Raw genomic sequence first — 25,092 nt, 5'->3', positions numbered from 1 at the left:
GCCACCTTTAACATGGGGATTGAAACTGAGATTGCCATCTTGTAGCCCGTGTCCGAAAACCTAACCGATTACCTCCTTACGGCCGATTTCGGCCTCCATTCGTAGTTATCGGCAATTTTAAAAGAAAATACGCCAGGAATGCGTCCTTATCCCAGGAATGCGTTCTTATCCGACAATACAGCCACCCGCGGCGAGGCTTTGGTTTTTTACCAATCAGCTCCAACCAGCTCAGCTTTAACCAATCAGCTTATCTGACACAATCCGACGAGTCTGTCTTCTGCACGCTGATTGGCTTGAGTGTGACGTCATCGCTATGCCATCATACAGTAGGTGCCGTAGAGAGTATCAACATAGTACCAATATGTTAAATAGTTTTAAATACTTTTTCGCGAATTAAGCACTTCTGGCACCAGTTTTAAAAAGAAAATGAAAAATAATAATGTCAAAATGAAAAACAACGATATCTTCATATTTCACGAAGGTGGCCCTTTTCCTTTAATTAGTTACAGATGACACCTGGCATGTGCCATTTAGCCACGACAGTCAGTTTCCATGTTTCAAACGACGCTTTAATATCCACCGCCCACCAACATTTTCCCACGCTCATTCCATGTATGTGCCTGTGTCATTCCAAAACAGAGAACTGAATCGTTCATAATCATGGCAACCATATCGAAGCGTTGCTAACACACTTCAAGGCAGGACCGATGACGGCCCCGCTTACGCACTGACCGAAGCGCGAGAGCGGCAGCGCAACGTGCACAGCCCGGTCAAGGGTCAGAACAGCATCGCACAGAGTTCACAAAGAAAACGTCAGCATCCAACAGCAAAGACAACTAGGACTCAGCTTATCTGCCACTGTCCACACACTCACCGAAAGAGAGCATACAAACTACGCAAACACACGACAAACACGCACACAACAAAGTCGCACACAAATTGCCTCAAAAGCTATCTATCGAGCAAGCTGGCTAATCGGGACCTGATGCGTCCGCGCTTTCATTTCATCCACAACCGAACTGCAGACTTAATGGAATAAGACACACCGTTGCCACTTTTTACCCCGTCGACACGGGCTACTTCTTCACTTGACAGTGGTACCTACGAGTACCTCAAACCAAGACATCCAACGAGGGATGTGGTAAAAGAGGGAAATGCGCACGCGCCACGTAGTCGCTACAAACAAGTGCTTCCCGTACACAACCGTCAGAGTGCTCCTTATTCCCGTATGCCGCCCTGCAAGAAAACTGCGATCGAACTGGGGGGACCATATTTGGGTCGTCTCCTCAGCCTTTGGAATTTGACGTGCAGTTGGTGTGCCCCTTGTGTGATTCGGCGGTACTCGCAGAACTGACAACCATTTTCTTCGGTTTCGGCCACGAGATGTCGCTCGAGGCATCCGAGTCGGAGTCGCTGGAGTCAGAGTAGGCGCCGACTCCGGGGAGCACGCCGATACATTCTAGCGCCGACGGATACTCTACGGCCCCGTCCTCCACCGGCACGGGTACCGGGGTCGTCTCATCAGCTCCCACGGGCGGCTCTGGGGAAATAAAGTACGGTGAGTTGACGGTGAGGACCGGAAGAGACTACGAGGAAGGCTCTGCGGCAGTTACCTACTGAGAAGTGACCATAAGAAACATTTCGGAGAGTGAACTAGCCGTAACTCAACCTAAATTCAGACCATTGATATTGAAAACGCGCTAAAAATCATAACTTATTACATGTCATATAGCAATAATGTGACATCTCGTAAGAAACATGACGAAAAGCACCGGATTACGAATAAGGATACGAATAGCACCGAAAATGAATAAAACAACCGATCAGCTCCGCGTCCGAAGGCATGTTACGCGTACCGGAATCGCCTTTGCCCTCCGCCGCATCCGACGCAGCAGCCGGTGCGGGTTTCTCGGCGGCGTCCCCGGCAGAGTTGGTACGCGCCTTCTTCTTCACCACTCCGGCCATGAGCTGGCTCTGCGTGCGTTTGGAGCCGGCTGCGGCGGCCCGTGCGGCGGGCGGCGCCGAGGGCCGCTGCACCTCCGCCTTCAGCCGCTGTTCTGTGGCCGCCTCCTCTGCCGACGCCTGCGCCTTCCTGAGGCGGCAGGCGGGGCGGGGCAGACGTGTCAGTTAGGGCCAGGGGATACTTAGTTTAGCGCGTAAGCCGCCCAACCTAACCTCCTAAAACACGCTGAATTCAGAGTACAGTGTTCCGGAAACATTAATTTTACCATTGAAAACGAAAAGTGCCCAAAAAGTTAAAGTGTAAAAGGGGACAGAGGCCGCTTGAACACATTTCGCACTAAATTCATAAAAGTATATCCCCGCGTTCGATGTCTCTCGAACGACGAAGATTCTAAGTCGTCCGGCCAATCACGTTCCATAGCCGCAGCCGAGCCCCCGCTGACCTTGAACGGGATTGGCCGGATGATGTAGAATCTTCGTCGTCCGAGAGACATCGAACGCGGGGTATATTTCACAGTCAAACATGAGCGCACGAAACCAATGGGAGTTGGGACGCAAATCAGCAGCTAACTTTCAAACAATTCTAAGCTTTTCAAGCCGACCTATAAAAAAAATTGGATGCTGCATCACTGATTCATTCGCTCTCAAAGCCTTAGCTTGTAACTCACCTAAACTCCTCCAGCTCCTTGTTTTCCTCTCGGTTTATCTTCGACTGCTGCTCGATTTTTGTCTTGTCGACAAGATCAAGAAAGCTGCACTCATCTTCATCGAGATTCTTTATTTGGTTTTCTAAAACGACAGGAAAATGTGACATACTGGGACTTGTGAAACGTTAAAAATCACAGCGCTCATCAGGTCGAATCCCGTCAATTGTGAATTCGGCGATGAACCGTCAACATGAAATCGTGCTATGCAGGTCAAGACTACATGTTCAAAGATTGTTTTATTCTTAAAATAGGACCGATAGCTACTATTATGGAAGGAGCCCTTTCTCTCGCTGGACCTACCGTTTTTCTTCTATGCACCCCGACCGACCCGGGAGGGGTTGGTGTGATCATTCTCATCCTTTTGCCCTTAATTGAGCTAGAGCTTGGCGGAAAACGAGCGTCACGGCACGCGGGGATTGGTACCGGACTCTAAGTTATTAGGCCGAGTGGTGACCAGTGAGGTCGGATCAAAGCCCCAAAGGTATGGGTCCCTTTTTGACAATAACTTCGCCGAAAACGACGGCAGAGCCGCGAGTTAGGGACCGTCGTGTTTGTCACGCTTACGTAAGGACTCAGTCACTCATAAGCTTGCTTCTTCATCTCCCAATGAAACATTCCCTGGCACAAAGGGCGTTGATAAGTTGCGACATTTTTGGACCGTGCATACGTCGTCCACTCCAGAAGTTTTGAGACTGGCCTCGTAAAATCCATATGAACAGTGCTAGATACTTGTTGTTCTCACAAGTCCTTACCACAGTTGTTATAAACGTACTTGCGTAATTTTGTTTTTCTACGTTGCAAAAGACGGCAACGGCGTCACCCTGAACATGGCAAGTCGCATGCGTCTTGTCACAGTGACCAGTGTAGAGCACAGTCAGGTTGTTCATGTGAAGACAACTTGGAGGGTCGCTGTGCAATAAAATTTTGGGATTAGCTTGGCAAAAATGCCCGAGAAACATAGCAAATTGGCTCTCAAGTGACTTGAGACGAAAGCTGGATGTATTTTTACCATCATGAGACCAAGAGACAAAAGGTCCAATGAAAACACACTGACTCCTTCAGACCCAATAAAGACAGACAGCGCAGGTCCCCTGGGAAGCTCAAATTAATCCCTTACTTAGAACAAAAAGGCAAAAAATTCATAACCTGGGTCCCCTACACGGCCAGATTGTCAACAAGGAATGATTCGTGAAGGTTCTGAGGGAGTTGAGAAAGAGATTTCGCCGCAAAAGGTCGGAACTCTTCAACTCTGGCAAGGGGCTCCTGCACCAGGACAGCGCACACACCCACAAGTCCACCATGGAGACGAACTATCTGACACAGATGTGCGTCAAAACCGTCCGTATCCCTTCCCACAGTCCTGATCTGGCCCCCTGGCTTCTGGATGTTCCCCAGACTGACAGGGAAGCTCAGGGGCCGTCTTTCGGAGGATGTGGAGGAGATAAGTGAGGCTGTGACAGAGGCCCTGGGCACCTTCACTTTGAAGGCCTATCAGCAGGCCTTCAGGCAGTGACAGGAGCGCTAAAGCAGGTGCATTGGACTCGGGAAGTTCCATTTCGAGAGTCATACAAGTTTCATGCTTCTCTGCAACAGACAACTGTCTCTACTGAAAAAGTCTCAAAACTTCTGGAGTGCACCACGTAGGTTCACTTATGCCGCCATAGATCATTGGCCTGACATGACTCGAGGATAAAGATGACGCTGATGTCAGCAAGATCCACCTTGAATGTTTCAAAGGCCAGGCATGCAAGCGTTCAGCTCTTTATCACTAACCGGTACGAGCAATCGCGAGAAAACCGAGCGCGGATTACACCAATGGTTGCCATCCCACTGCCCCTCAGCAAGGAGGGCCAAGGGCGATAGCTAAGGTGTTGGGTGCCACAGCTGACCCTAAGGCCAAATGTGAAATAGATTTGATTAGAATATAGCCAAATGCAGCCTATTTTTGTCATAAAGTTCACACAATATGCAAAGCAATGACCATAAAAGTTGCCAAGAAAATGCCATTCTATAAGGTCATACCAGCTGCACAAGCTGTCCCCAGCAAGGTTTGTGCCATCCTACCAGCAGCCACATTTTTGATGGAGGTTTATTATCACAGCAAGTAATCACATCATTTGCCTCCCACTTACTGAACTTCCTCGACTCCTCCCACTCCTCCTGCTTTTTATCTTTCTGCTCCTGAAGACGGTCATACAATGTCCTATGATCATACTCTGGTTCAGGAGCCTCTGAAAAAGGTGCCAGAGGCCATATGAGTCATAGATACAAACAACACAACTTGTTTAAATATGCATAAAGCTTGAGCTTAGAAGAATAGTTCAATGTAAAACTGATATAAATCTAAAAACAAATACCTATTAGAATGCAATATTTCAATTGTGACTAGAAAGACCAACTATTTCATACAGCTGCTTACACCTCAGAGTAGAGTTATCAAAGTAGGTAGGTAGGCTAGGTAGTGTACCTAGCATTCTGGTCAGTACCTAGCTAGAAAAAAGTAAATGCTTAACTACATGGCTACTTAAATGAATCACATCAATAGGTACTGTAGCACCCTGCAGTTCAAAGAAACCAAACCAGCTATCAGATCATAAGCCTGTTGGCGCTCACCGATCGGCTGGTCCTCCGTGCGTACTTTCTCCCACTCCTTTTGTCTTGCCTCTCTCTGCTTCTGCAGCTCAGCCTCGCTCACAAAACCGCTGCTCATGGCTGCTGGTCAAGCCTTCACCTGTGGACGGCTATGGTCAAACGTCAAAACAGAGTCATCGCTCATTGCACCCTAGCTGGCTGAAGCCTGCAATGTGTCACACTAGCATATGTATCATACCTAAACATTGATTACAATTACCCATTACAAAACAAAACAGGTTCTTTTGATGACCATATTTTACATCTAAATCATTCACTACCTTACTTTTTGGCACACTAGCGTCTCAGTAGCTTGAGCTGGTCTAGCAGTACCTAGCACAATGTCCTTGTCAACCTTTATCGTTATCTAGAACTCTTTAGGGACCACTACCTCACTCAACACGTGCTGTCCCCAACGAGATACCGCCCCGGACAGACGCCGCACGTCCTGGACCTCGTGCTGACCAACGAGGAAGGCATGGTCCTCGACCTCCGCAGCCATCCGCCACTCGGCAGTAGCGACCACGTCGTCCTGACGTTCACCCTGCGGTGTTACGCTGAAGTCGAGCAAGTGACAACACTGAAACCGGCACTCCACCGCGGCGACTATGGGGCGATGGTCCAAATGGCGCGAGAGGCGACCTGGCCTGTCTCTGATGGCTGCACCGTTGACCAACACTACCGAGCGTTTCAAGAAGTCCTGGACGGCATCTGCGAGCGCGGCATCCCTAGGCAGCACCCAGGTGGCAGGAAGCGAAACCTGTACATGACGCGCGAGGCCCTGACGCTGCAGAACCGTAAGAAGAGAATGTGGAAGAGATACCTACTAACCCAAGATACCCTGGACTACTGCCGATTCTCTCGAACCAGGAACCAGTTGAAGGGACTGGTTAGACGTCTCCGCAGGAATTTTGAGCGGCAACTGGTGGAGAACCTGCCAGAAAACCCGAAGGCATTTTGGCGTTATGTACACTCCCGCCTGACCACCAGAACAAGAGTGGACGACCTCGTCACTGAGAATGGGGATATGGCGTGCACGGACGCAGCTAAAGCCAGGGCTCTGGCGGAAGCTTACAGCAGTGTGTACTGCTGGGATGAAGACCCGGCTGACGTTCCAGCAATGAATCCCCAGTATGGAGGCCCAACGTTGGAGGAGCTGCGGGTGACGCCGGGGCAAGTGGAGGGTAAACTCCGCAACCTACGCCCGGCAGCATCACCAGGCCCTGACGCAGTCCATCCTAGGGTGTTGCGCGAGCTGGCTGCCCCCCTGTGTGGTCCCTTGACAGACCTCTTCAACCACTCCTTGGCAGACGGAAGAGTCCCAAGAGATTGGAAGCTAGGTCAAGTTGTCCCCATTTATAAAAAGGGACCTCGTAGCGATCCTTCCAATTACCGTCCCGTCAGCCTGACGTCCGTGACGGCGAAAGTGTTGGAGTCGCTCGTGCGTGACGCCCTGTTCGAGCACATGACAGTGACAGGCCAGCTAACTGAATGCCAGCACGGGTTCCGCCCGGGGCGCTCCTGCGCAACGCAGCTTCTCAGCACACTCGAGGAGTGGACTTGGCTGATGGAGGAGGGCGAGCCGGTTGACGTCGCCTACTTGGACTTCCGACGCGCCTTCGATTCGGTGCCTCACCTGCGTCTTCTCCAGAAGCTCCACGACATGGGCGTTAGGGGACGCCTCCTCGAGTGGCTTCGCTCTTTCCTGACAGAGAGAAAGCAAAGGGTCACTGTCAACGGCAGCTTCTCGGACTGGGTCGCAGTCGGCAGCGGTATCCCGCAGGGCACAGTTTTGGGACCAGTGCTCTTCATCGCTTTTGTCAACGACCTACCTGGCTGCGTAGAGAGCGCATGCAAGCTCTTCGCTGATGACACGAAGGTGTACGTCGGAGCGGGCACCGAGACCGGCCGCAGAAGGCTCCAGCAGGATTTGGACGCCCTGGCGGCCTGGTCTCGGAAGTGGAAGCTGCCGTTCAACCCATCCAAGTGCACAGTGCTTCACCTGGGCAGCCAAAACGTGCGGACGAAGTACACGATCGAAGGTGCTGCATTGAAGACTGTTGACACGGAAAGAGACTTGGGGGTCCAGATGGACAGACTGCTTAAATTCAGGGAGCAGGCGGCGACCGCCATTGGCAAGGCCAACAGAACCCTCGGCCTGATCAAGCACAGCTTCGTCCACATCGATTCCAAGACACTTCCTCTGCTGTATAAGACAATGGTTCGCCCGCACCTAGAGTACTGCAATCAAGTATGGGGCCCGTTCAACACGACCGACGTGAGGCTGGTGGAGCGGGTTCAGCGACGGGCTACGCGCCTTGTCCCTGGACTTCGGCATCTGCCTTACGAAGAACGACTGAAGAGTCTTAAACTTCCCTCCCTCCAGTACCGCCGTCGACGCGGAGATATGATCACGATGTTCAACATCATGCACGGACGCTCCGGCCTGGACAAGGACGACTTCTTCTCGCCCGCCCCAAGTACACGCACCCGCGGCCACCGACTCAAGGTGGCCAAGAAGCCAGCGGTCAGCCGCGTCCGGCGCAACCACTTCGCCACCCGGGTTGTGTCGGACTGGAACGCCCTACCAGAAGAAGTTGTCTGCTCGCCATCGACAAATGTTTTCAAGAACCGGCTGGACAAGCACTGGATGAACTATGCCTTCATCGCTCCACAATAGATAAGACTGTTAATGCTACCCGAGCTCTTTACGACGGATCCACCGGGCAATCCTAGTGCCTTCAATGATCCCCAAATATCAGGTATCAGGTATCAGGTATCTGACAAAGAACCATAAACAAGCACACTGTAGGTGATATAGATACGTTTTCAATAACTTTTTCAGCCAGCTAGAGCGGGGAAATCTCAGTGCATTGACGTCAACAATGCAACAAAACCGCAGATTGAAATGTGCACAAAATGGTAAACACTAAGTGTAAGGGTCAAAATTCCCCGAGTTATAACGCAAGAATGACCTTTATTGAGTTTTGGTGCGGCTTAAAAGAACCTTTTGCGTCATTAATGTCTTTAAAAATTAAAATAAACCCATCTCCCTTGCTCAGTGTAGTATTGAGTGGCAGCTAGGAAATCACAGCTCAGCTGATCTTACGTTACTGTGATTTCGGTCTGCCTTTTTGTCAAAGTTTCCTAAAAAATGAGTAGATTTTCTTTTCACTTATTTTTGAGCAAGGTGAAATATCAATTTTTACAAAATATTATAAATAAGAAGATGATAATTTCCCAAAATTACCCTCATATCAAAATCATTTTCTTCTTTAAAAGGCTAGCCAGCTGAGTTCCTAATAACTCATTTTGTTGTATTAGTCATACCCAGCACGGGCTTGGTTTCGCCAGTTCTCTATATACCGTGGTTTCGCCCAAAACCGTTTTGGTTTGAGTGAGCCTTGAGACGTGTATTGTTGAATGTTTTCAGTGTACTTTGCTGTGCGATTAGTAAGAAGTATGTGGTGACTCTCAAGCAATGAAAATGGAAGCATTGTTCACGACCGGAAGATGAGGTTTCCTTTATTATGGTGATCCATCAAGATTCATCACCTCGTTTCAATTCATTTTCCAAGTTCACCGTGATGAGTTAATGGGAGCGAGGCCTACTTTTGTGTGAAAGTGTACCTAATAGCTCAAGATATTGGGTCAGTTACAAGCTCAATGAAAGGTGCATTTAATACTGTATTTTTGATACAAGCCCCTGCCCATAGTAACTTTCTTTGAAAGTCTACCTGCATTTACCACTGTTCAAGATTCTGATTTGGTCAGCGTCATCCATTTGTACGATCAAGCATGTCCATCAGAAGTGTGCTTACCAGAGACCTTAATGGTAAGATATTTATCATCTCTACAGCCATGTTGTAACAATAATTATTAGCTACTTTGATACACTTAGCCACACTATAATTACAAACATTAATATCATCCATTTCATTGCTGTCAAAATGTGCTTTTGGGGGGAGGGAAAGTGAATAAGTTTATAGCAACATGCTGTCACTTATTTTCTGATTCCCTAGCTGTTCTGTATGAATATATTTGTTCTTCAGTCTCTTGTGACCTTTGAGTTAAGCTAGGTTTATGTCATTGTTGCTCTTGTTATTCAAAGAATAATGTTTTTATTGGGTGTGTGTTGTCTTGTCATATAATCAAAAAAAGTTTTTTTCTGAGAACATGTCATAAATTGTATAACACGCATTTCTGTTTTCTGTCTTAGTGTTCCATGCAATGTGGTTTCAAGTGATCAATGGACAGCTTGTGATGTCAGGTGTGTAATTTCTATTGGCTGCTTTTGGGCTGCATGGCTCTCATCAAGTTATGCCTAGTTTGAGTTCTAATGAAGGACAACCTATCCTAATTTCCCAGGTCAAGTGAGGGGGTTCTACTCATACCCAGCTGTTGAGCATTTACCTCTTGTTTACTGCTGAGTAGGACACAGTAACATGAATCAGCATGACTTAAAAGTGCATTAGTGTAGAACTTTGAAGGTGTAAGATTTTAATCGTTTGGGAAAGCCATGCCATTAACCAACAGCTTTGGTTTTGTTTACCAGGATCAGCTCAGTTGCCCCGATAAATTGTCCGGCCGTTCCGGATACCGCTAAAACGTACCATCTTGTCCGGCCATTCCGGATACCGTCAAAACGTACCACTTGTCCGGCCGTTCCGGATACCGTCAAAACGTACCGGCCTTCGTGGCCATGTCTCTGGCTCCTCACATCTCAAACATTGGGCATTCGGGTCGCTGTCATGAGTCTCCCAGCTCGCTTACTTCAGTTGCTGTTGACTTTTTTATTTTTCATTCTGAACTCAAATGCTACTGCCAAGCTGGTATTGGACCCCTCAGGCGAGGGGTGTCCGATTTCCGTTCGGGTAGATGCGTGGTGAACGTGAACTCCCGGTTCGAGCCCCTCCAGCGCCCGTTCTGTCGGAGATAGCCTAGTGTCAGCGTCAGTGGTCGCAGCACAGGCCAGGTGGCTGCATTTAGGATGGTCAGCTCGGTCGCATCTCAAAATGTCGACTTGTGAATCATCATTCAGTCAAACATTCTGCCCGCTTGGAGCTTTCTGATCGAACGATATTGCTTAGGATGTGGGTAACGACGTACGCTTAGTTTCGTCTTTTTTTTTACCTCGGTAACTCCGTCTGTTATAAGAAATTATTAGAACTCCGTATTTTATAAAAGCAGCTCCTTAGCTTTTTTGTTCGTTTGCTTCCATTTAATACGTACCCCACGCCATGAATGCTCAACTGAAATATAAACAATTAGTTCGAGAAGATTGCGAAATTAGAAACTGGGATGTTGAGATGCACTCTGGATCAGAAGATGTGTCAGCTCCCTCATTTGTTTTACGCATACTTGTTCTATAATACATAAGTAGCCTTTTGGAAATATAAGGTTCATTTTTTGTTTCTCTACAAAAATATATCCAATGGGATATATTTTTGTAGGATATATAATGATCGGCAGCTAACCCTATTCGTGCTCCTCGTCTACCGATTCGGGATACCGACATCTTGCCGGCAAAGATTCTAGTGCGTGCTTCCTCCTCTGAGCGTTTTTCTTCGTCATCTTTTATCGTAGGGTTTTGGCTTGTTTTCTTCAAAACAAGCAACTGGTGCTTTGGCTGCTAATTTACAAACAATGAGTGTTTCATTGAAATTAACTAATGGCTGGTGCGGGCATTTGAAAAGTCTTTTGGCATGAATTACAAGAAGCAGTGCCTTCACAATGAACACACAGCTTTACATGCGCCGCTGTCGCATTGTTCCCTCGCAGCTGATTTTTCCTCGATACTTTTCACATTGTTCCAAAACACCGTCCTTGTTTCTCGGTACCGGCGCTACCCCGCGGCTCTTGGTACCGTGATTTCCGCCCCGTGTTTCACTGAGCGGGCCCCCTGCGTGCAGTGGTGTACGGAACATCCCCCAACGCCTCGGCCGTCACCACGATTGGTGTCACGCTGGTGTCGGGTGACTCACCGCTTCACGGCCTGCACGACCTTCCAGTTTAATGGAACGCTGCACGGCCGCCTGCAGACGACCGGCCACCTAGAGCTGCCGGTTTCTCGCCGGTTTGAATCACATGACGAGCTCCGTGGGACCGTTAATACCGTTGCCTGATTAACTGTCCGGTACTGACACGCATGTCTAGTGTCTCCCACCTGGTCACTCGGGTATTGGGACAATGACACTACTAAAACCAATCGCGCCGTCAAATGAGCCATCCTCTGCTGACCAGAGAAAAGGCTGAGTGCCGGTGCCGGCGGCGGTTTCTAGCCGGACACTGTTTGTTCTGTGCTCTTTACCGTGCTGCCGGCGTGTGTGTGTCGGTCGGTGACCCATTCTAAACAGCGCTGAGGTTGTAGTGCCGCTCTCAGTTTCCGCGGAGCAGGCGACGGTTAGTTACCGCGGCTCTGACGTACCTGCGCCCGCCTTGCAGAGAGTATCCGGTCATGTCTGGGCCGGTCGGTGAAAATATCCATGAAGTGCATGGTCCGAATGGAAACGAAACAGGACAAGTTCGAGAACCGGGTCTTGGTGAGTTATAAGGCGGTGGCGAAACAGACTGGGTTTTCGATACAGTTAGATGTGTGATATTGTCATGTTTAGTGTACCAACAGGAATAGTATAAGTGGAAAGTTGTTTGTAAAACCTGATGGTCTGTTAGCGTCATGTAAGTGAAAGTGCATTTTAAAATTGGAATCGCTTGCTAATTGACTACCTAGTTCGCTTGGCAGAGGAGTTGAATTTGACACGAATTGGCCGAGAACGTCCGAAGGTTTTCGGGTGTCGAAGGGATTGGCGGCTTTAGTCGAGTGTTACCCTTGTAACTATCTCTGCAACGGCCTTTTGACGTACCATTTCTAACTTCGTGTTCCAATCCCCCAGGCGTTCTCTGCATGTCGTTTGTTCATCATGACTGCCAAAGTTCCATCCCGGGTAAGTAGTTCAGTTGATTCCCCGACACTTTTCACACGGAACTCTACTTAGAACATGAGACTACCGTCTAAGCTACCGCGGTTTCGGATATCCGACGATTGTCTGAACGAGGTTTTCCGGTATTCTAACGTCTGTTAAAATCGATGCGTAGTGATGCTGGTAGCCAAAGCTCCTATGAATATGAATATTGGACTTCTTGTCAGTGCCATATAGAGATGACATGCACTTAAAACCGTGGCGATTCAGTGGGTCTTTTTAAGCAACTTATTTTCAGCCAGTAGCGTGCCAATATGGCTGAGGCATTGTTAGTCTGAAGAAATTATTACGTAGCGAGCGAAGGAAGCGTAGTCTTTCGTAGATTAACGAAAATTTCTGAGTATGAGCGGCCGGCCGGCCGTGGTTACGCTTTTGCGAGGCTTATATCTCAGCAACCACTTGACCGATTTACATTCGATGATTTTTCTAGGGTAGCTTCATTCCCTCTACCAAGTATTGGACTATTCTCGATGCATGTGGGTGACCGCTTATGCACGTGCCACGTGCAAAACGAAGAGGTGTCAGTTTTGCAATTGTTGCAATATCTTGGTAACTACTTGGCCGATTGCGCTGAAAGTTGGTATGTAGGTAGGCACCCACTAGGCAATGCATATCCATGTGCCACAGTTGGGGTGCTGCTGCACGTGCGCACGTGCAGGGGTCGATTCCAGATCTCGAGAACGGCTGAACCGATTGTGCTGAAATTTGGTACATGGTTAGGGACCAGTTAGTAGGGTGCCGTGCAAAAGTCAGTTGTGACCCATTTTGCACGTGTGCACGTGCAGCTTCCAGATCTCGAGAACGGCTAGGCCGATTGCGCACAAATTTGGCACATCGCTAGGGACCGGTTAGTAGGGTGCAGTGCACAAGTTAGTTGGAGGTGTCCCTTGCAAATTCGCTTGTCCAAGGCCCACCCTCTTGCTCGCTCCGTTGGTCGCCCCAAAAGGCGTTTTACTGGTTAAAAATGTTGCTGATCTTTCCTGGCTGATTTCATTCCTGAGGTAAGCAATGAAATTTGTAGCATGATTTCATTTTGTGTTTTTATTGAATTCCTTAAAAGCTCGCCTAAAAGCATTCTCTCTCATTCAGGCTCTCATCAACCCGGCAGGCGGTGGACCTCCCGGCCACCTTCCGCGCGGTGGGGGGGGGGGGGGGGCATTTTTTTGCCCCCCTCCCGTATCTCCGAAACTACTGGACGGATCCGTAACATTCAAACGATGTTCGATAGCCCTGTCAAATTTGTCGATGGAACTCCAATTTCATTGACCTCGGGGTCACCGATGACGTCACAGGGCAGGTCAAAGATAAAATGTTTCACGTACGTCAAAAATAGGGCGTACGTTGCCTAGTATATATGTTGCTATTAGAGGTCACTGATAATACCATGTCAGGTCACAGGTCAGGTCACCAAGGGTCAGCACATGAACCAACTTTACTCTTAACTAGGGTTGTGCGATGCATGTTTTATGGCCCCCCTGACATGGTCCCCCCAAAAAAAGGTTACAGGTCTAAGGTCATTTGGGTCAGGCTCATGGAATTTTCAGGGTAGGTTCCTTGAGATTTGGTCAAGTTTGGCGCTTTCGGTCAACCGTCGTGAAAACGGCTGTTCTGAACCTTTCTGAGCACGGTGCAAGCTCAAATATACATATGTTGCATGTTCCCATTCAATTCGCCGGACCTATTGGTTTTCTACATACGCGCCGGCCGGGGGGGGGGGGGGGGTTGGTTGGTACGATTTCCCTCGCCGTTTCGCCCCCCCCCCCCCCCTGATGAAGCTAGAGCGTCGCGGAAAAAACAAGCGTGAGCGCCGTTACAAGACGCAGGTACTGGTACCCGATTTTAAGGTCTCTTGAGGTCAGGTCAAGTGACCAAGGGCCAGGGTTCAGTTTTCATAACTTCGCAAAAAAACGGTCGGAGAGCCGCGATTTTGGCATCATCGTGTTCGCCTCGCTCAGGCGCGTCGAATGGTATACTTTTTGTTCGGGTGAGGTCAACTTGAGGTGTTGACCTCGGGTCAAGGGCAGGTCAGCTCCCCCAGATCACGAAGCTGGTTGACAGAGGTCATGTTACATATTACTCGAATCGGCAGGTCTTCCTGAGTTTATTGGTGGATTTCCCGACTCGCTAACTCAATTTGATGGGGAGTTATTGATGAAAAACTCTAATGACCCAAGTATATAACTGCAATGAAAACCGTAAGCCTCATGCTAATAATTATATTAAAAATAGGGCCAAGAAAATAAGACATGCTGGGCAAACTGACAAACTGACTTTTGTCAAACCGTCTTACGGTTTTCATTGCAGTTATATATGTAATCATGAGCCTCAAAACCGCGCTTTCTTTAACAATGACCCAAGTGACCATAAATGACGCCACGCAATGTCAACAATGCAAAAGTGAAGCATCGGACCTTGCAAGGCGTGAAAGAAATCACGATTCCATGTGCTGGAGACAGTTTGAGATAGTTCTCGGCGCTAACATAGCAGTTTTCATTTTTCCCATTGACTTAAACCTAATGGTGAGGTCACGTGGCCGACCTGACCTCATGTGATTTTTAGGGAAAATCCGAGATATATGTACAAGTTGTGAGACCTCTGGATGATACTACATCCTGTAAGTTTCATCTCCCTGTGAAAGTTCCTCTGGCACTGACGGCGTTGCGAAGTTGCGACATCTGAGGACTGTGCAGAGGTTCACATATGACGTCACAGGTCAGTGACCTGACCTGACCTGAAAATGCGGTTGGTGTCACAAGATGCGACTTGGATCAAAGGTCAGCTATGCCAAGTTTCAGCTCTCTATCGCCTGCGTGTTCGGAGCTATCGTGAAAAAACCCTATAGGGAGGCGGCACCCACCCCCCCCCCCCCCGTCGGACGGCGAGGGTTAATGATACATGCAGTACCTGATACGAGCATAAGGTTAAAACATGTCTAATATCATTTCAATAATAACGCTCGAAAGCGTCACAGCTAGACAAAAAAGAAAAACTGTACTTAAAAATAAACGGATGTGAACACAATCTCCTTGACCGAATCCTTACAAAATGCAAGTCACGGGCCATGGCACCCCAGAAAACCTTGCTTAAAAAGACCCACTGAATCGCCACGAAATCAAGTGCTTTAACATAGGCGTGTCATCTCTATGTATATAAGATCTCTATGGTCAGTGCGTGCTTTCTAGTGTAGGAATTTAAAAACATGTGTCAGTGGCTAGGCGGATAAAATCGATGTCAAGCTGCTGCTGATTGATTCTGTCTCTGAAAGCCAACTTGCTTCGTGATGCTGTTTTCAGATTGACCATCATTTCCACTACCTGGATATTCAGGCCATCGAGAGCAAGCACCCGAACGAGGTAGGTTTAGGGCGGGTTGAATGGACCGCGGTGACACCATGGCTGACAATTGGCTACTCTGTTAGGACCGGTAGTGGCCTACACCGTCCACCGGTGGAACCCTACACACAGTAGCGCTGTTATCCGCATTACACCAGTACGCTGTTATCCACGTAATCCGTCATTTATAGCCTCCCTAACACTCCCGACCACGTCGTGCCGCGCAGTTTTGTCTGGTGGTGAATGACAAGCGCTACACGTTCATCCCGGCTGACGAGCGGCACAACGAGATCGACGCCATGATCACCAACCTGGGCGTCTCCATCAAGAACGTGTTCCCCACGGTGCCACTCAGGTGAGTAGGTACTCTTCCGTCTCCCTGTGCTGGCACTCGTGTTGTGGGAAGGTGTGCGGGTCACTCCTTCCTGGTACCCATGTCTTGATATCCCCGATTTTGAGGATTTTACGCTTGAGCGATAGAGTAGGATTTCACGCAGCCCTTGCCGCGACTCGGTGCTGACGTGTGGGGTTTTGTATTTTTGTAGTAATATCTGCGATTGGTGACAACCCGCCCGTATTGCGTGATGTTTTACCAATGGTTCCGGTCGCGTGGTTTGCGGTGTGCCGTGTTTTGGGTATTCGATTGCCGTGCTGTAGTGTTCGGGCAATGTGATTTTGATCGTGTCGTCGTCCTTTTGTCCCGCGTGCTCTACACCTCTGGTGCGTGCGGGATTTGCGGTGTTTGTGGCTTGTGGTCTGTCACTTCCCGCCGGCGCCGGAGGCCCGAGGTCGTCACGGTCTGCTGCCTTCGAGATCAGCCAGTCATCGATTCCAGTGTTGCTGCATGAACGAGTTGTTTCACCAGTAACTTTGTCAAGCCCCCCGATGATCTAAAACTGATAAAAATGAATGGCTGGCGACCTAATGTCGCTAGTCTGGTCATCCTGGCAACAAATGCATCAACTTTGATTCCCGATATCGAGCGCAGTGACATTGCTGGCTGATCTCGACGGCGCGGCGGGGGCCGAGCGACAGTTTTCCACTGCCGATGTCCGTCGGCAGTACCCCGAGTGCCCCGTGTGGCTAACCCCCCACACCCGCTCCCCCTGGCTCCCCCGCCCACCTACACAGCCACATAGTTCGGAAGGTGGAGGTGGTGCCGGCCCGCCGGCTGCAGAAACTGCACGAGGTGGCGCGGCTGGTGGAGGCGCGCGAGCCCGTGCCGTGCGGCGGGTTCTCCACCCAGTACGCCTGCATGTGCGACTACCACAACCTGCCCTACCGGGACGAGGTGGCCTGGGTAGGTGACCCGCCCCGCCCCGTGAACCGCCCCGTCACGTCCCGGCTGTCTCCGCAGACGGGCTGGCGAGCGCGACTTCTACAGCGGGGCGGGGTGTGGGAGGGAAATAGGGCCCTACAAGGGCGGCTTTGTATGAAGGCTGATAGAACGGGTTTCTATATGTTTCAAGTGCTGAGCTGGCGGATTGAAAATATCTTCTTTTTTGTAATTACACTGCAATTAATTTCCATTTAAACGGTCTGTTTCTGTGTCTGTTTCATTCGGCGTAGCGTGCACCCGTTACCAGTATAACATTTTGCATATTCTAATCAACAAATCCACAATCAACCTCAGTAGCCTGACCACTATCGGTCAAAACATGGTTTTTCTGCCAGCAAGCGTGCTATGGTTTTCAACCACTGACTCTGACACTGACCCGTAACACAGGATGTGGACACCATCTACCTGTCTCACGACTCCCGGGAGCTCAGTCTGCAGGACTTCGACCATCTCGATCCCAAGTAAGTCGGCTGGAGCAGCGCCGGACGCCGCACGCCGCACGACCATCCCTGGCTGCCCCGGCGGGGTGGGGATGTGGGGTAACTTTACTGCCGATCGGGCCGAGACTGACAAGAACGTTATCGCCTTACTCAAGCCTTACATGAGACACCGGTCTATGTGACAAAATCACACCCAGTTCTCACCATCAATGGTTCTCTGAACGGCCTTGAGGTCCCGCCGCGCCGCCCGGAACCCCACCCCAGCCCTTACCTCCCTCCCCGGCCCCTCCCCAGCCGTTAGCGCCGCTCGACCTCCCCCTCGCCCGTCCCCACCGTCCCAATTGCAGCCACACGATGGTTCAGTGAGTATGATCGACCACTGACTCACAGGGTGTGACATTGCGCTGAGATAGGCGGCCGGTCGGCCCGGGCGCCATACAGTAACCACACGGGGTCGAGGTCAGATGACAGCCGCCGTCTCCGGTGTCACTGTCTGAGGATAGGGGGCGGGGGAGGGCTGGGGATGTCGGTTGGCAGGGGGGGGGGCTGGTGGGGGAGGAGTAATGGCATGACTTGATGATCGGTTGAGAGGCAGATCAGCGGAAAATCAGACGAATATGCTGGGCTACCAGCGGGCTGGTGGCTGGGGCACAGACGGTTTCAACTTTCATGGGTTCAGTATTGGTGAGTGTAGGTGTGGGATATTGTCGGATCGGTAGCTTATGATATCTTCGTGCTTTTTTGGTCTCGTACTACTGGGCTCAGTTGTATGATATCGCGGGGTAGATAGGGGAGTATTGGTGAGTCGGTAGTGGGGTGCTGTCGGCGGGCTCACACCAGAGGTATCGGTGGGCCGCGTGGCCGGCGTGCCCGATCGTTGCGTGGGATGGTGGCCTATTGGCACAGCGACGATAAGGACCGATAAACGATATCGCCAGGCTGGAATTTACTGTGCAGCCCGCTTATTGAATGAAGGCCGATAGCACAGGCCGAAAACCATAGACGCAGCTGGACTCTGGTCTTTCAGGGTGCCGAATAAATTCATCAGCCGGCATTGAACATAACCGGGTGTTTTGCTGTGTTCGTGTTAGGCTGTATGCGGGGCACGGTCGTGTAGGTGCGCCCGTTCCGTCCATCTGTTGGGAGCGGACGGGAAATTCCGGGCGGATGCTGCCGACGTGCCGTTTTACGGACGTCGTAAAATGCCGTAATAACTGGGGTCAGCGCGGTTCGTGTCTGTAGCGCTGACACTCGGTCATACCCGGTTACTGTGGTTAGGACGGTCCATATTTAGCGCTGACCCTCGGTCATGCTTCCTGACGGGGAGGCTAGATTAAGGGCTCTTGTCTGCGCAGTATGGCCAAGCGCAGTATATAACAGCCGTCACACACCACTGAAACGATGCGATTAGAGTTAACCTGCACCGCAAATTATTTTTGACGTTGCCAGATGACAACTGAATACTTTCCTTTTTGAAATTGGATTCAATTCCTTACTTCACAGCAATATGCTTGGTTATTTCATGTGTCGCTCATCAATAACCAAAGTGTATGACGTTTGTCCATATCAGAATAAGCGTCATTTAGTATTACGGAACTATGTTTCAACGCCATGTCTCTTTTGAAGCGTTCGTATCTCGCATTTGACGAAACCACAGACCCATATAACAGCGATATCGTCAAATGCTACCGTCCCCTCACGTTCCCCTCCCCCTTGCAGAGACCTGGTGCCCATCATCTCTGCTCTCGAGTACAACACGTGGTTCACTAAGCTGCGCATCTCTCACCTGAGGCTCTCCCACGAGGCCGCCGAGCGGCTGCTGCACGTGCTGAAGAAGTCCGTCAGTCTGGAGGAGGTCTACCTCGACAACACCGGCCTGAAGGCGTGAGTGGGGCGTGTTCGACTGCTTTTGCTCGTCTCTTAACCCGCGCCCGGCTGGGGGTCCTGGATTTCCACGCCCTTCTGGGGGGGGGGGGGGGGGGGTGTCTGAACATCCCCCTTCTAACTCGGCTCCTGGGTCACGTAGCGATACGCGGAAGGCGGCGTTCGAAAGAGCGTCAAAAATAATGAGGAAATCACTTCCGTCAATTTTTTGGTCAGGTCAAAGGTCAGGTCACCAGAGGTCATTGAAGGCAAAATTTCGCCGATTTCCAGGTCGAATGTCGACAATTTCCAAGATGCCAACGCATAACTCGGAAACCAATAGAGCTACAGCGCCGCGGAAAAGCGCATTCGATAGCCCTATTAACGCCCTTTCTGAGTAATCCTCTCAGATTCGACCTAACGTCAACGGTTTTGCCTGCAGGGGGCAAATTAAACTGCAAAAATTATAGCCGATTTTTTCGGAAACAGTTTTTCTGTAATAACTTTTGACCCAAGCCTTGCACGAGCTTACTTTTACCGGCATCATGTTCCTCTCGTCAAGATGCATCGAATGAACTATAACTTGACCTTGAAAGGTCAACTTGAAAATTTGACCTCAGGTCAAGGTCATGACCTGACCTGAAAGGGTCATGTTGCATATCAGTCGACCCGTATCGTCGAGCTGAACACATCTAATGCGTTTTCATCGCTCTAGCATGCCTCTATCAAAAGTTATTTGCGAAAAACTGTTAGATACCATTCGTGACCTAAGATGACCTCATGGCATAAACAGGGGGCACGGACACCATTTTCATGTTCAGTGTGTCTAAACCACTTGTAATTCAGTGTTTGGGAGTGTTTATAATGTCCTTCGTCCAAAAGAGGCGCATTTCAATTTTCTCCCATTGACTTATAATGGGGAGGTCGCAAAATTGACCTGACCTTAGGTCACCGATATCAAAATTCTGAGCTATACATTTTGTACGTGCTATTGCTCTTAGCAATCGCTGAAAGTTTCAAAGCGATCGGTCACTCGGTGTAGCTATGACAGACATTGCAACTTTATATGAGGTGAGGTCACTTCAAGTGACCTGGTGACCTGACCTTAAATGACCTTGGTCTGAAATTTTCACAACATGTGTAGAATTGATGTATGATAAGGTGTACCAAAAACGGCGGCGCGGAGCGCCGCCGTTTTTGAGATACCTATTCTCGAAAAACCACAAGGGGGGTGTTCAAACCCCCCCCCCCCCCAGCAGGGCGCGGGTTAATAAAGGTGAAACAGCTGGGGTCGAGAGGGTAGGGGGAAGGGAGGTATGGTATATTTAGGAGAGACGGCGCCGGGTTGCAGAAGGTTATACTATGCAACTCCTATGGCTTTATTTGACTTCATACTGAGCAAATATAACCAATTACATCATTAAATTCGCTTCACGCCCTGTTTGCTGTATGACTTTCCTGAATCATGTTCGCTGACCTCCCGCCCGCCTGTCACCCTGACCTGACCTGTGACCGTGCCGCCGCAGCGACTACGCGAGCAAGCTGTCGATGGCGCTGCTGGCCAACTCCAGCTCTCTCCTGACTGTGCTGGACGTCTCTCACAACCCCATCGAAGACAAAGGTGCGTACTTGCCCAGTCGTGCTGACAGGACACCCCAGTACCAGCCGTACGGAGAGTTCCGTAATGAACCCGTGAGGTAGGGAGGCTTCATTCGCGGGAGAAAGCCGTCGAGTTCCCCTCTTCCTAGCGGGGGAGAGGGGCCGAGATCCCCGTGCTGAAATCCGAGACGGGTGTCCCCTGCCGACAGCTGGCGACCAGCTGGACACTCGCCGTGTCCCCGCTGTAACCAGAGGGGCGGAGATAAGAGGGTCGTCTCCCCAAATGGAATAGGGGTGATCTGGGATTTGATAAATGCCAGTATTTTCCGGAAGGCTAGGCAGACATTTTTTTGCTGATTGGTGAGGGTGTATGTCGTCGGGGTGTAGAAGTGGGAACCATCAGTCGAAACTAGTTAGGCAGGCTAATCACTTAATCAGCTCTATGATCAGTGACGCAACGTATTCCTCGTATACCCACAACCAACAATTGTGTCAACTATATGCCTAGTTGTTGACCTCTGACGTCTGAGGGACAAGCTCCCAGCTTGATCCGGCAGGCAGCTGCTGAGGGTGAGGGTTTTCTCTCGGCACTGGCTGTTTTTAGACATTGTTTTGCGCAGAGTTCAGATAGTAATTGAGTGTTCTGCGTACAGATAACTCCGATTGCCGGTTGTCAATAACGGCTCAGTCACAAGGATGACCTCCTCCAGAATACTTTTTTATGATTCGTCAACGACATTGACTATAACATTGACTATTGACTATATAGCTGTGGATATCATAGCTCGAGTCTTGCACGGTCTTTACACATTTCTTCGGTGTTGATATCTTGAGCAGTTTCTCGTTTTTTTGAAAGTGCATCTTATTTCAAACCCCATGCGCAACTCCAAACCCCCATTGCATCCGTGGATGTTTGAACCTACGTTCCTTTCAGATGTTTCTCTGTTTCCCCAATTTCTCTCTACTTTGTTCCCCCATTCTCTGTCTCTCGTTGGATGCGTTTCCGACCACTGTTGCACCGTTTGCACTCTGTTTTAGGTGTATCCCACTTTGTACCGGCCATTGCCAAGCTGGCGGAGACTCCACCAGGTTTGAACCCGCTCCCCGCGCCGTGTTTAACGCATTAGCGCCAGTCTGCCCGGTCGTATCGTATGCGCTCGTCTGTGTCCGTCCCGGCCGCTCTGGGCTATGTGTCGCTGTATGTGGACGTCGGCCGTGGATGCGCTGGCCCGCAGTCTGGCTGGCTGAGACGGTCTGCAGGCTAGCTGAACGTTGTGTATATATTCGTGCCCCAGTGCTGCATGTCCACAGACCAGCGACAGCGGTAGCGGCAGCGGTGGCGGTTGTGGTGATGGAGGTGGCGGTAGCCGTATGTCTGTCTTGCGCCGCTTGACTGCTGGCTTTCTGAAAATCTAGCCAGCAAGAGATGCGCCGCTGCTTTGACGCTAGACGTCTTCTGCCGTTGTACTGTCGCTTGACGGCCGCAAGTCGATCGAAATGAATGCCATGAAACTGAAGATTCTGCGTTGACTGGATAGTGGATGGACGCAACTGTCAGTTGCTGTACTTAATTAGCTTTCTACGTTGTCACGCAATGATCTGTTCATCTCTTCAAATGCTTATGCTAAAACGAAGTAAAAATAAACTTTTTCTAGCTCGCAATAACGAGAAGCCATGCTTCGAGCAGTGACAATAATCAAGCACACCACCATGTTGAACGTGGTGCCACCCTTTTTATTACACATGGTGCCGCCGCCTCGGTCCGTTTTTTATGTGTTCTACGTCCGTCGCTGCTTCGGTGATGGGTCGCACGACAAAGGTGGGCGTATAGACGGATAATAATTGCTACAGCTGTAACTCAAGCCGTATCTATTCGGCAATACGGTCTTATTTTGATCACACGATTCCGTCTGTGCGCCCGCCTTTGCCCGTGCGTGGGTCGGTGTCCGTGTCTCGTCCGCTCCGCCAGTGTGTTCCGTACGGCAGCAAGTGTAACTGTGCTCTGTGACTGACTCGGATTGGCCAGGGTATGGAGCTAAAGTGATCCCCGCTCATATCGTGTATACTGTACAGGTGGTGTCCCACAGCCTACTGACAGGGAGTGGTGGCGTACGTGTCGTGTAGAGTCGGCTGTAACTGACGCGGGACGGTGGACGGTAACAGTAGGACCGGTATAACAGTGTTCATATCCATCTAACTGAAGGACGCGAAATGAGCTCGCCATTCACATATTGCTAACGTGATTTAAAAAAATAGATTATTATATCGGTCCTTTAGTGATATTGATGCTGCTTCAAGAGCGCTTAAGTTTAAGGCATTTATTTACTTTATTTGGCTTGATAATTAGCAGATGCCCTTGCTGTTACATTACCCTTTTATTGGTTCGAGGAACTCTGAAAGCTTATTCATTCTGCTGACCTGCTCGAACATTTCTTGCTTTCTACTTTCAACTTTAAGGCCTGGCCTAGCGCTTATCAGCTAAGGTTCAGGGTCCGGCTGACGACTGCCACAGCCTCGGTTTAGTCCCACAGCCCCTAGCAGCTGCCCATGCTCGAGTCCCCTCACAGAGCGTTGTGTGACCGCCATCCCGTCATTCCAGGCGCGTCTCACCTGACGGGCCCGGTGGGCCGCGCCGCCAAGGGGCTCCGTCAGCTGGCCTTCTCCCACTGCGGCCTGACCGCCAAGGGCGTGAACCACCTGTGTCACGCGCTCAGCCTGAACCGCACCATGGCCACCACGCTGACCACACTCGACCTGAGCGGCAACAACATGAAGGAGGAGGTGACCAACCTGTACAACTTCCTGGCGCAGCCGAACGCCGTGCAGTCGCTCAACGTCAGCTCCTGCGACCTGCTGCTCGACTCGGTGAGAGGGATGGGGTGATTGTGACTGTGAAGCGTATGAGATTGTGGATGGGGAGCGGCGAGGGAATGGGAGACTGAAGGTGCGACTGGTGAGAGGCGCCGTGTTGGCGAGCGACATCAATGTGACGGTGTATAGTTACGGCTTCGGTATTTATGCGTTTAGTTCTTGTTACTAGTTTCGCCACTCAAGTTACTGGAGTCAGTGCTCATTGTTTTGTATTCATGCCCGTCGCGTTATTCCAAAGCTGTTAACTGCAGGACCTCAGCTAACCGTTTTTACTGCTGCCTTTCAGATATTCGGCGCGCTGCTGCGCGGCTGCACCCAGAACCTGTCGCGGCTGGACATCTCCAAGAACGTCTTCAACACGAAAAAGTCCAAGGACATTCCGCCGTCGTTCAAGCAGTTCTTCACTAGCACCATCGCGCTCAAGTACCTCAACTGTTCCGGATGTCGGATGCCGCTCGAGGCTCTCAAGTACGTTATAGTTTTACGTGAAGTATTTACGAACTTTTTATGTGTTTTCGCTCAGCTTTATAGTGCTTTGAAAAGCTGTCTATTCTGGCGGAATGGTATTTCATTCCGGAAGTTGTTTGCAAAACTTTACCAAAGCGCTGAACGTGAAAACGTTTGTTTGATTATTTGAAGTGGATTTTTAATTTAAGGTTAACGTGAGTGGATTATAAAGCATTGCTGCCCATTGCTTTATTTTGATACATATGTCATATTTAGACCTCTCTAGATTCTTTTCTACCCTGTCCTGTCGGAAGCAAGTGGCTATTTCTGGTGACGGTGAGCTTGTAGCTCACTTTCGAGTGTTCAGGCAGTATCAGCTGACACCCCCCCCCCCGTCAGGAACCTGCTGCTGGACCTGGCCTGTAACGAGTCCATTGTAAAGGATATTTGCTTACACTCCTCCTTCCGTCAGGAACCTGCTGCTGGGTCTGGCCTGTAACGAATCCACTATATGGTGTACAGACCCCTCTATCAGCTGACGTCCCCCCCCCCTTCCCTCTGTCAGGAACCTGCTGTTAGGCCTGGCCTGTAACGAGTCCATTGTAAAGGGTATTTGCTTACACTCCCCCTTCTGTCAGGAACCTGCTGCTGGGCCTGGCCTGTAACGAATCCACCGAGGACGTGGAGCTGGACCTCAGCTCCAACGGACTGGGATCCACCGGGGCGCACGTCCTCGAGTCGTGCATTCACGGCGTCAAATGCGTCTCATCGCTGGATATCAGCGAAAACGGTACGGAGCGGCGCGGTCCTGTGTCACCCTTTCTCCTACTTCGGTCAGCCCTTACCCGGGCAGTGGCCCCTAAGCGGTATCTTTTTCGTAGCTTATCGTCATAGGAGGAGGGGAAGACATTGTTTGCCCAC

At 50.1% G+C, this 25,092-nt stretch overlaps 2 protein-coding genes across 17 annotated transcripts in view; one reads left to right on the top strand and one right to left on the bottom strand.

Moving 5' to 3' along the window:
- Window positions 1–592: 592 nt before the first annotated feature.
- Window positions 593–8,238, bottom strand: LOC122371420 (PSME3-interacting protein-like). 9 transcript variants are annotated; one of them, XM_043347738.1, is made up of 7 exons: window positions 8,126–8,182; window positions 6,937–7,005; window positions 5,283–5,410; window positions 4,802–4,900; window positions 2,631–2,751; window positions 1,857–2,092; window positions 593–1,540 (listed from the first exon to the last, which is right to left on the bottom strand). In XM_043347738.1, exons 3-7 carry the CDS (start codon window positions 5,377–5,379, stop codon window positions 1,287–1,289), a joined length of 807 nt encoding a protein of 268 aa, XP_043203673.1. In that variant the 5' UTR covers window positions 5,380–5,410; window positions 6,937–7,005; window positions 8,126–8,182; the 3' UTR covers window positions 593–1,286. The 9 variants fall into 9 exon arrangements, with proteins under 9 accessions (XP_043203673.1, XP_043203671.1, XP_043203670.1 ...); XM_043347736.1 differs by lacking the exon at window positions 6,937–7,005 and having other exon boundaries at window positions 5,283–5,400; window positions 8,126–8,238; XM_043347735.1 differs by lacking the exon at window positions 6,937–7,005 and having other exon boundaries at window positions 8,126–8,226.
- Window positions 8,239–8,672: 434 nt separating this feature from the next.
- Window positions 8,673–25,092, top strand: part of LOC122371419 (F-actin-uncapping protein LRRC16A-like) — a 50,836-nt gene continuing 34,416 nt past the window's right edge. For 3 of the 8 annotated variants that reach the window (XM_043347731.1, XM_043347725.1, XM_043347727.1), the window contains exons 1-13: window positions 9,525–9,570; window positions 11,745–11,842; window positions 12,194–12,244; window positions 15,574–15,633; window positions 15,840–15,967; window positions 16,744–16,912; window positions 17,339–17,412; window positions 19,111–19,275; window positions 20,781–20,875; window positions 21,892–21,942; window positions 23,453–23,718; window positions 24,011–24,192; window positions 24,810–24,961. In XM_043347731.1, the coding sequence (XP_043203666.1) occupies window positions 9,531–9,570; window positions 11,745–11,842; window positions 12,194–12,244; window positions 15,574–15,633; window positions 15,840–15,967; window positions 16,744–16,912; window positions 17,339–17,412; window positions 19,111–19,275; window positions 20,781–20,875; window positions 21,892–21,942; window positions 23,453–23,718; window positions 24,011–24,192; window positions 24,810–24,961 (1,531 nt within the window). In that variant the 5' untranslated portion in view covers window positions 9,525–9,530. Of the gene's footprint in view, window positions 9,136–9,524; window positions 9,571–11,744; window positions 11,843–12,193; window positions 12,245–15,573; window positions 15,634–15,839; window positions 15,968–16,743; window positions 16,913–17,338; window positions 17,413–19,110; window positions 19,276–20,780; window positions 20,876–21,891; window positions 21,943–23,452; window positions 23,719–24,010; window positions 24,193–24,809; window positions 24,962–25,092 lie in introns of those variants that run through there. The other 5 variants (XM_043347732.1, XM_043347726.1, XM_043347733.1 and 2 more) reach the window with 3 other exon arrangements.

The sequence above is a fragment of the Amphibalanus amphitrite genome, unplaced genomic scaffold, assembly GCF_019059575.1.
Source record: "Amphibalanus amphitrite isolate SeventyFive unplaced genomic scaffold, NRLGWU_Aamphi_draft 001241F_arrow, whole genome shotgun sequence".
Classification (NCBI taxonomy): domain Eukaryota; kingdom Metazoa; phylum Arthropoda; class Thecostraca; order Balanomorpha; family Balanidae; genus Amphibalanus; species Amphibalanus amphitrite.
Note: the sequence above shows the minus strand (reverse complement) of the source record. Positions and strands in the feature narration are given on the sequence as shown.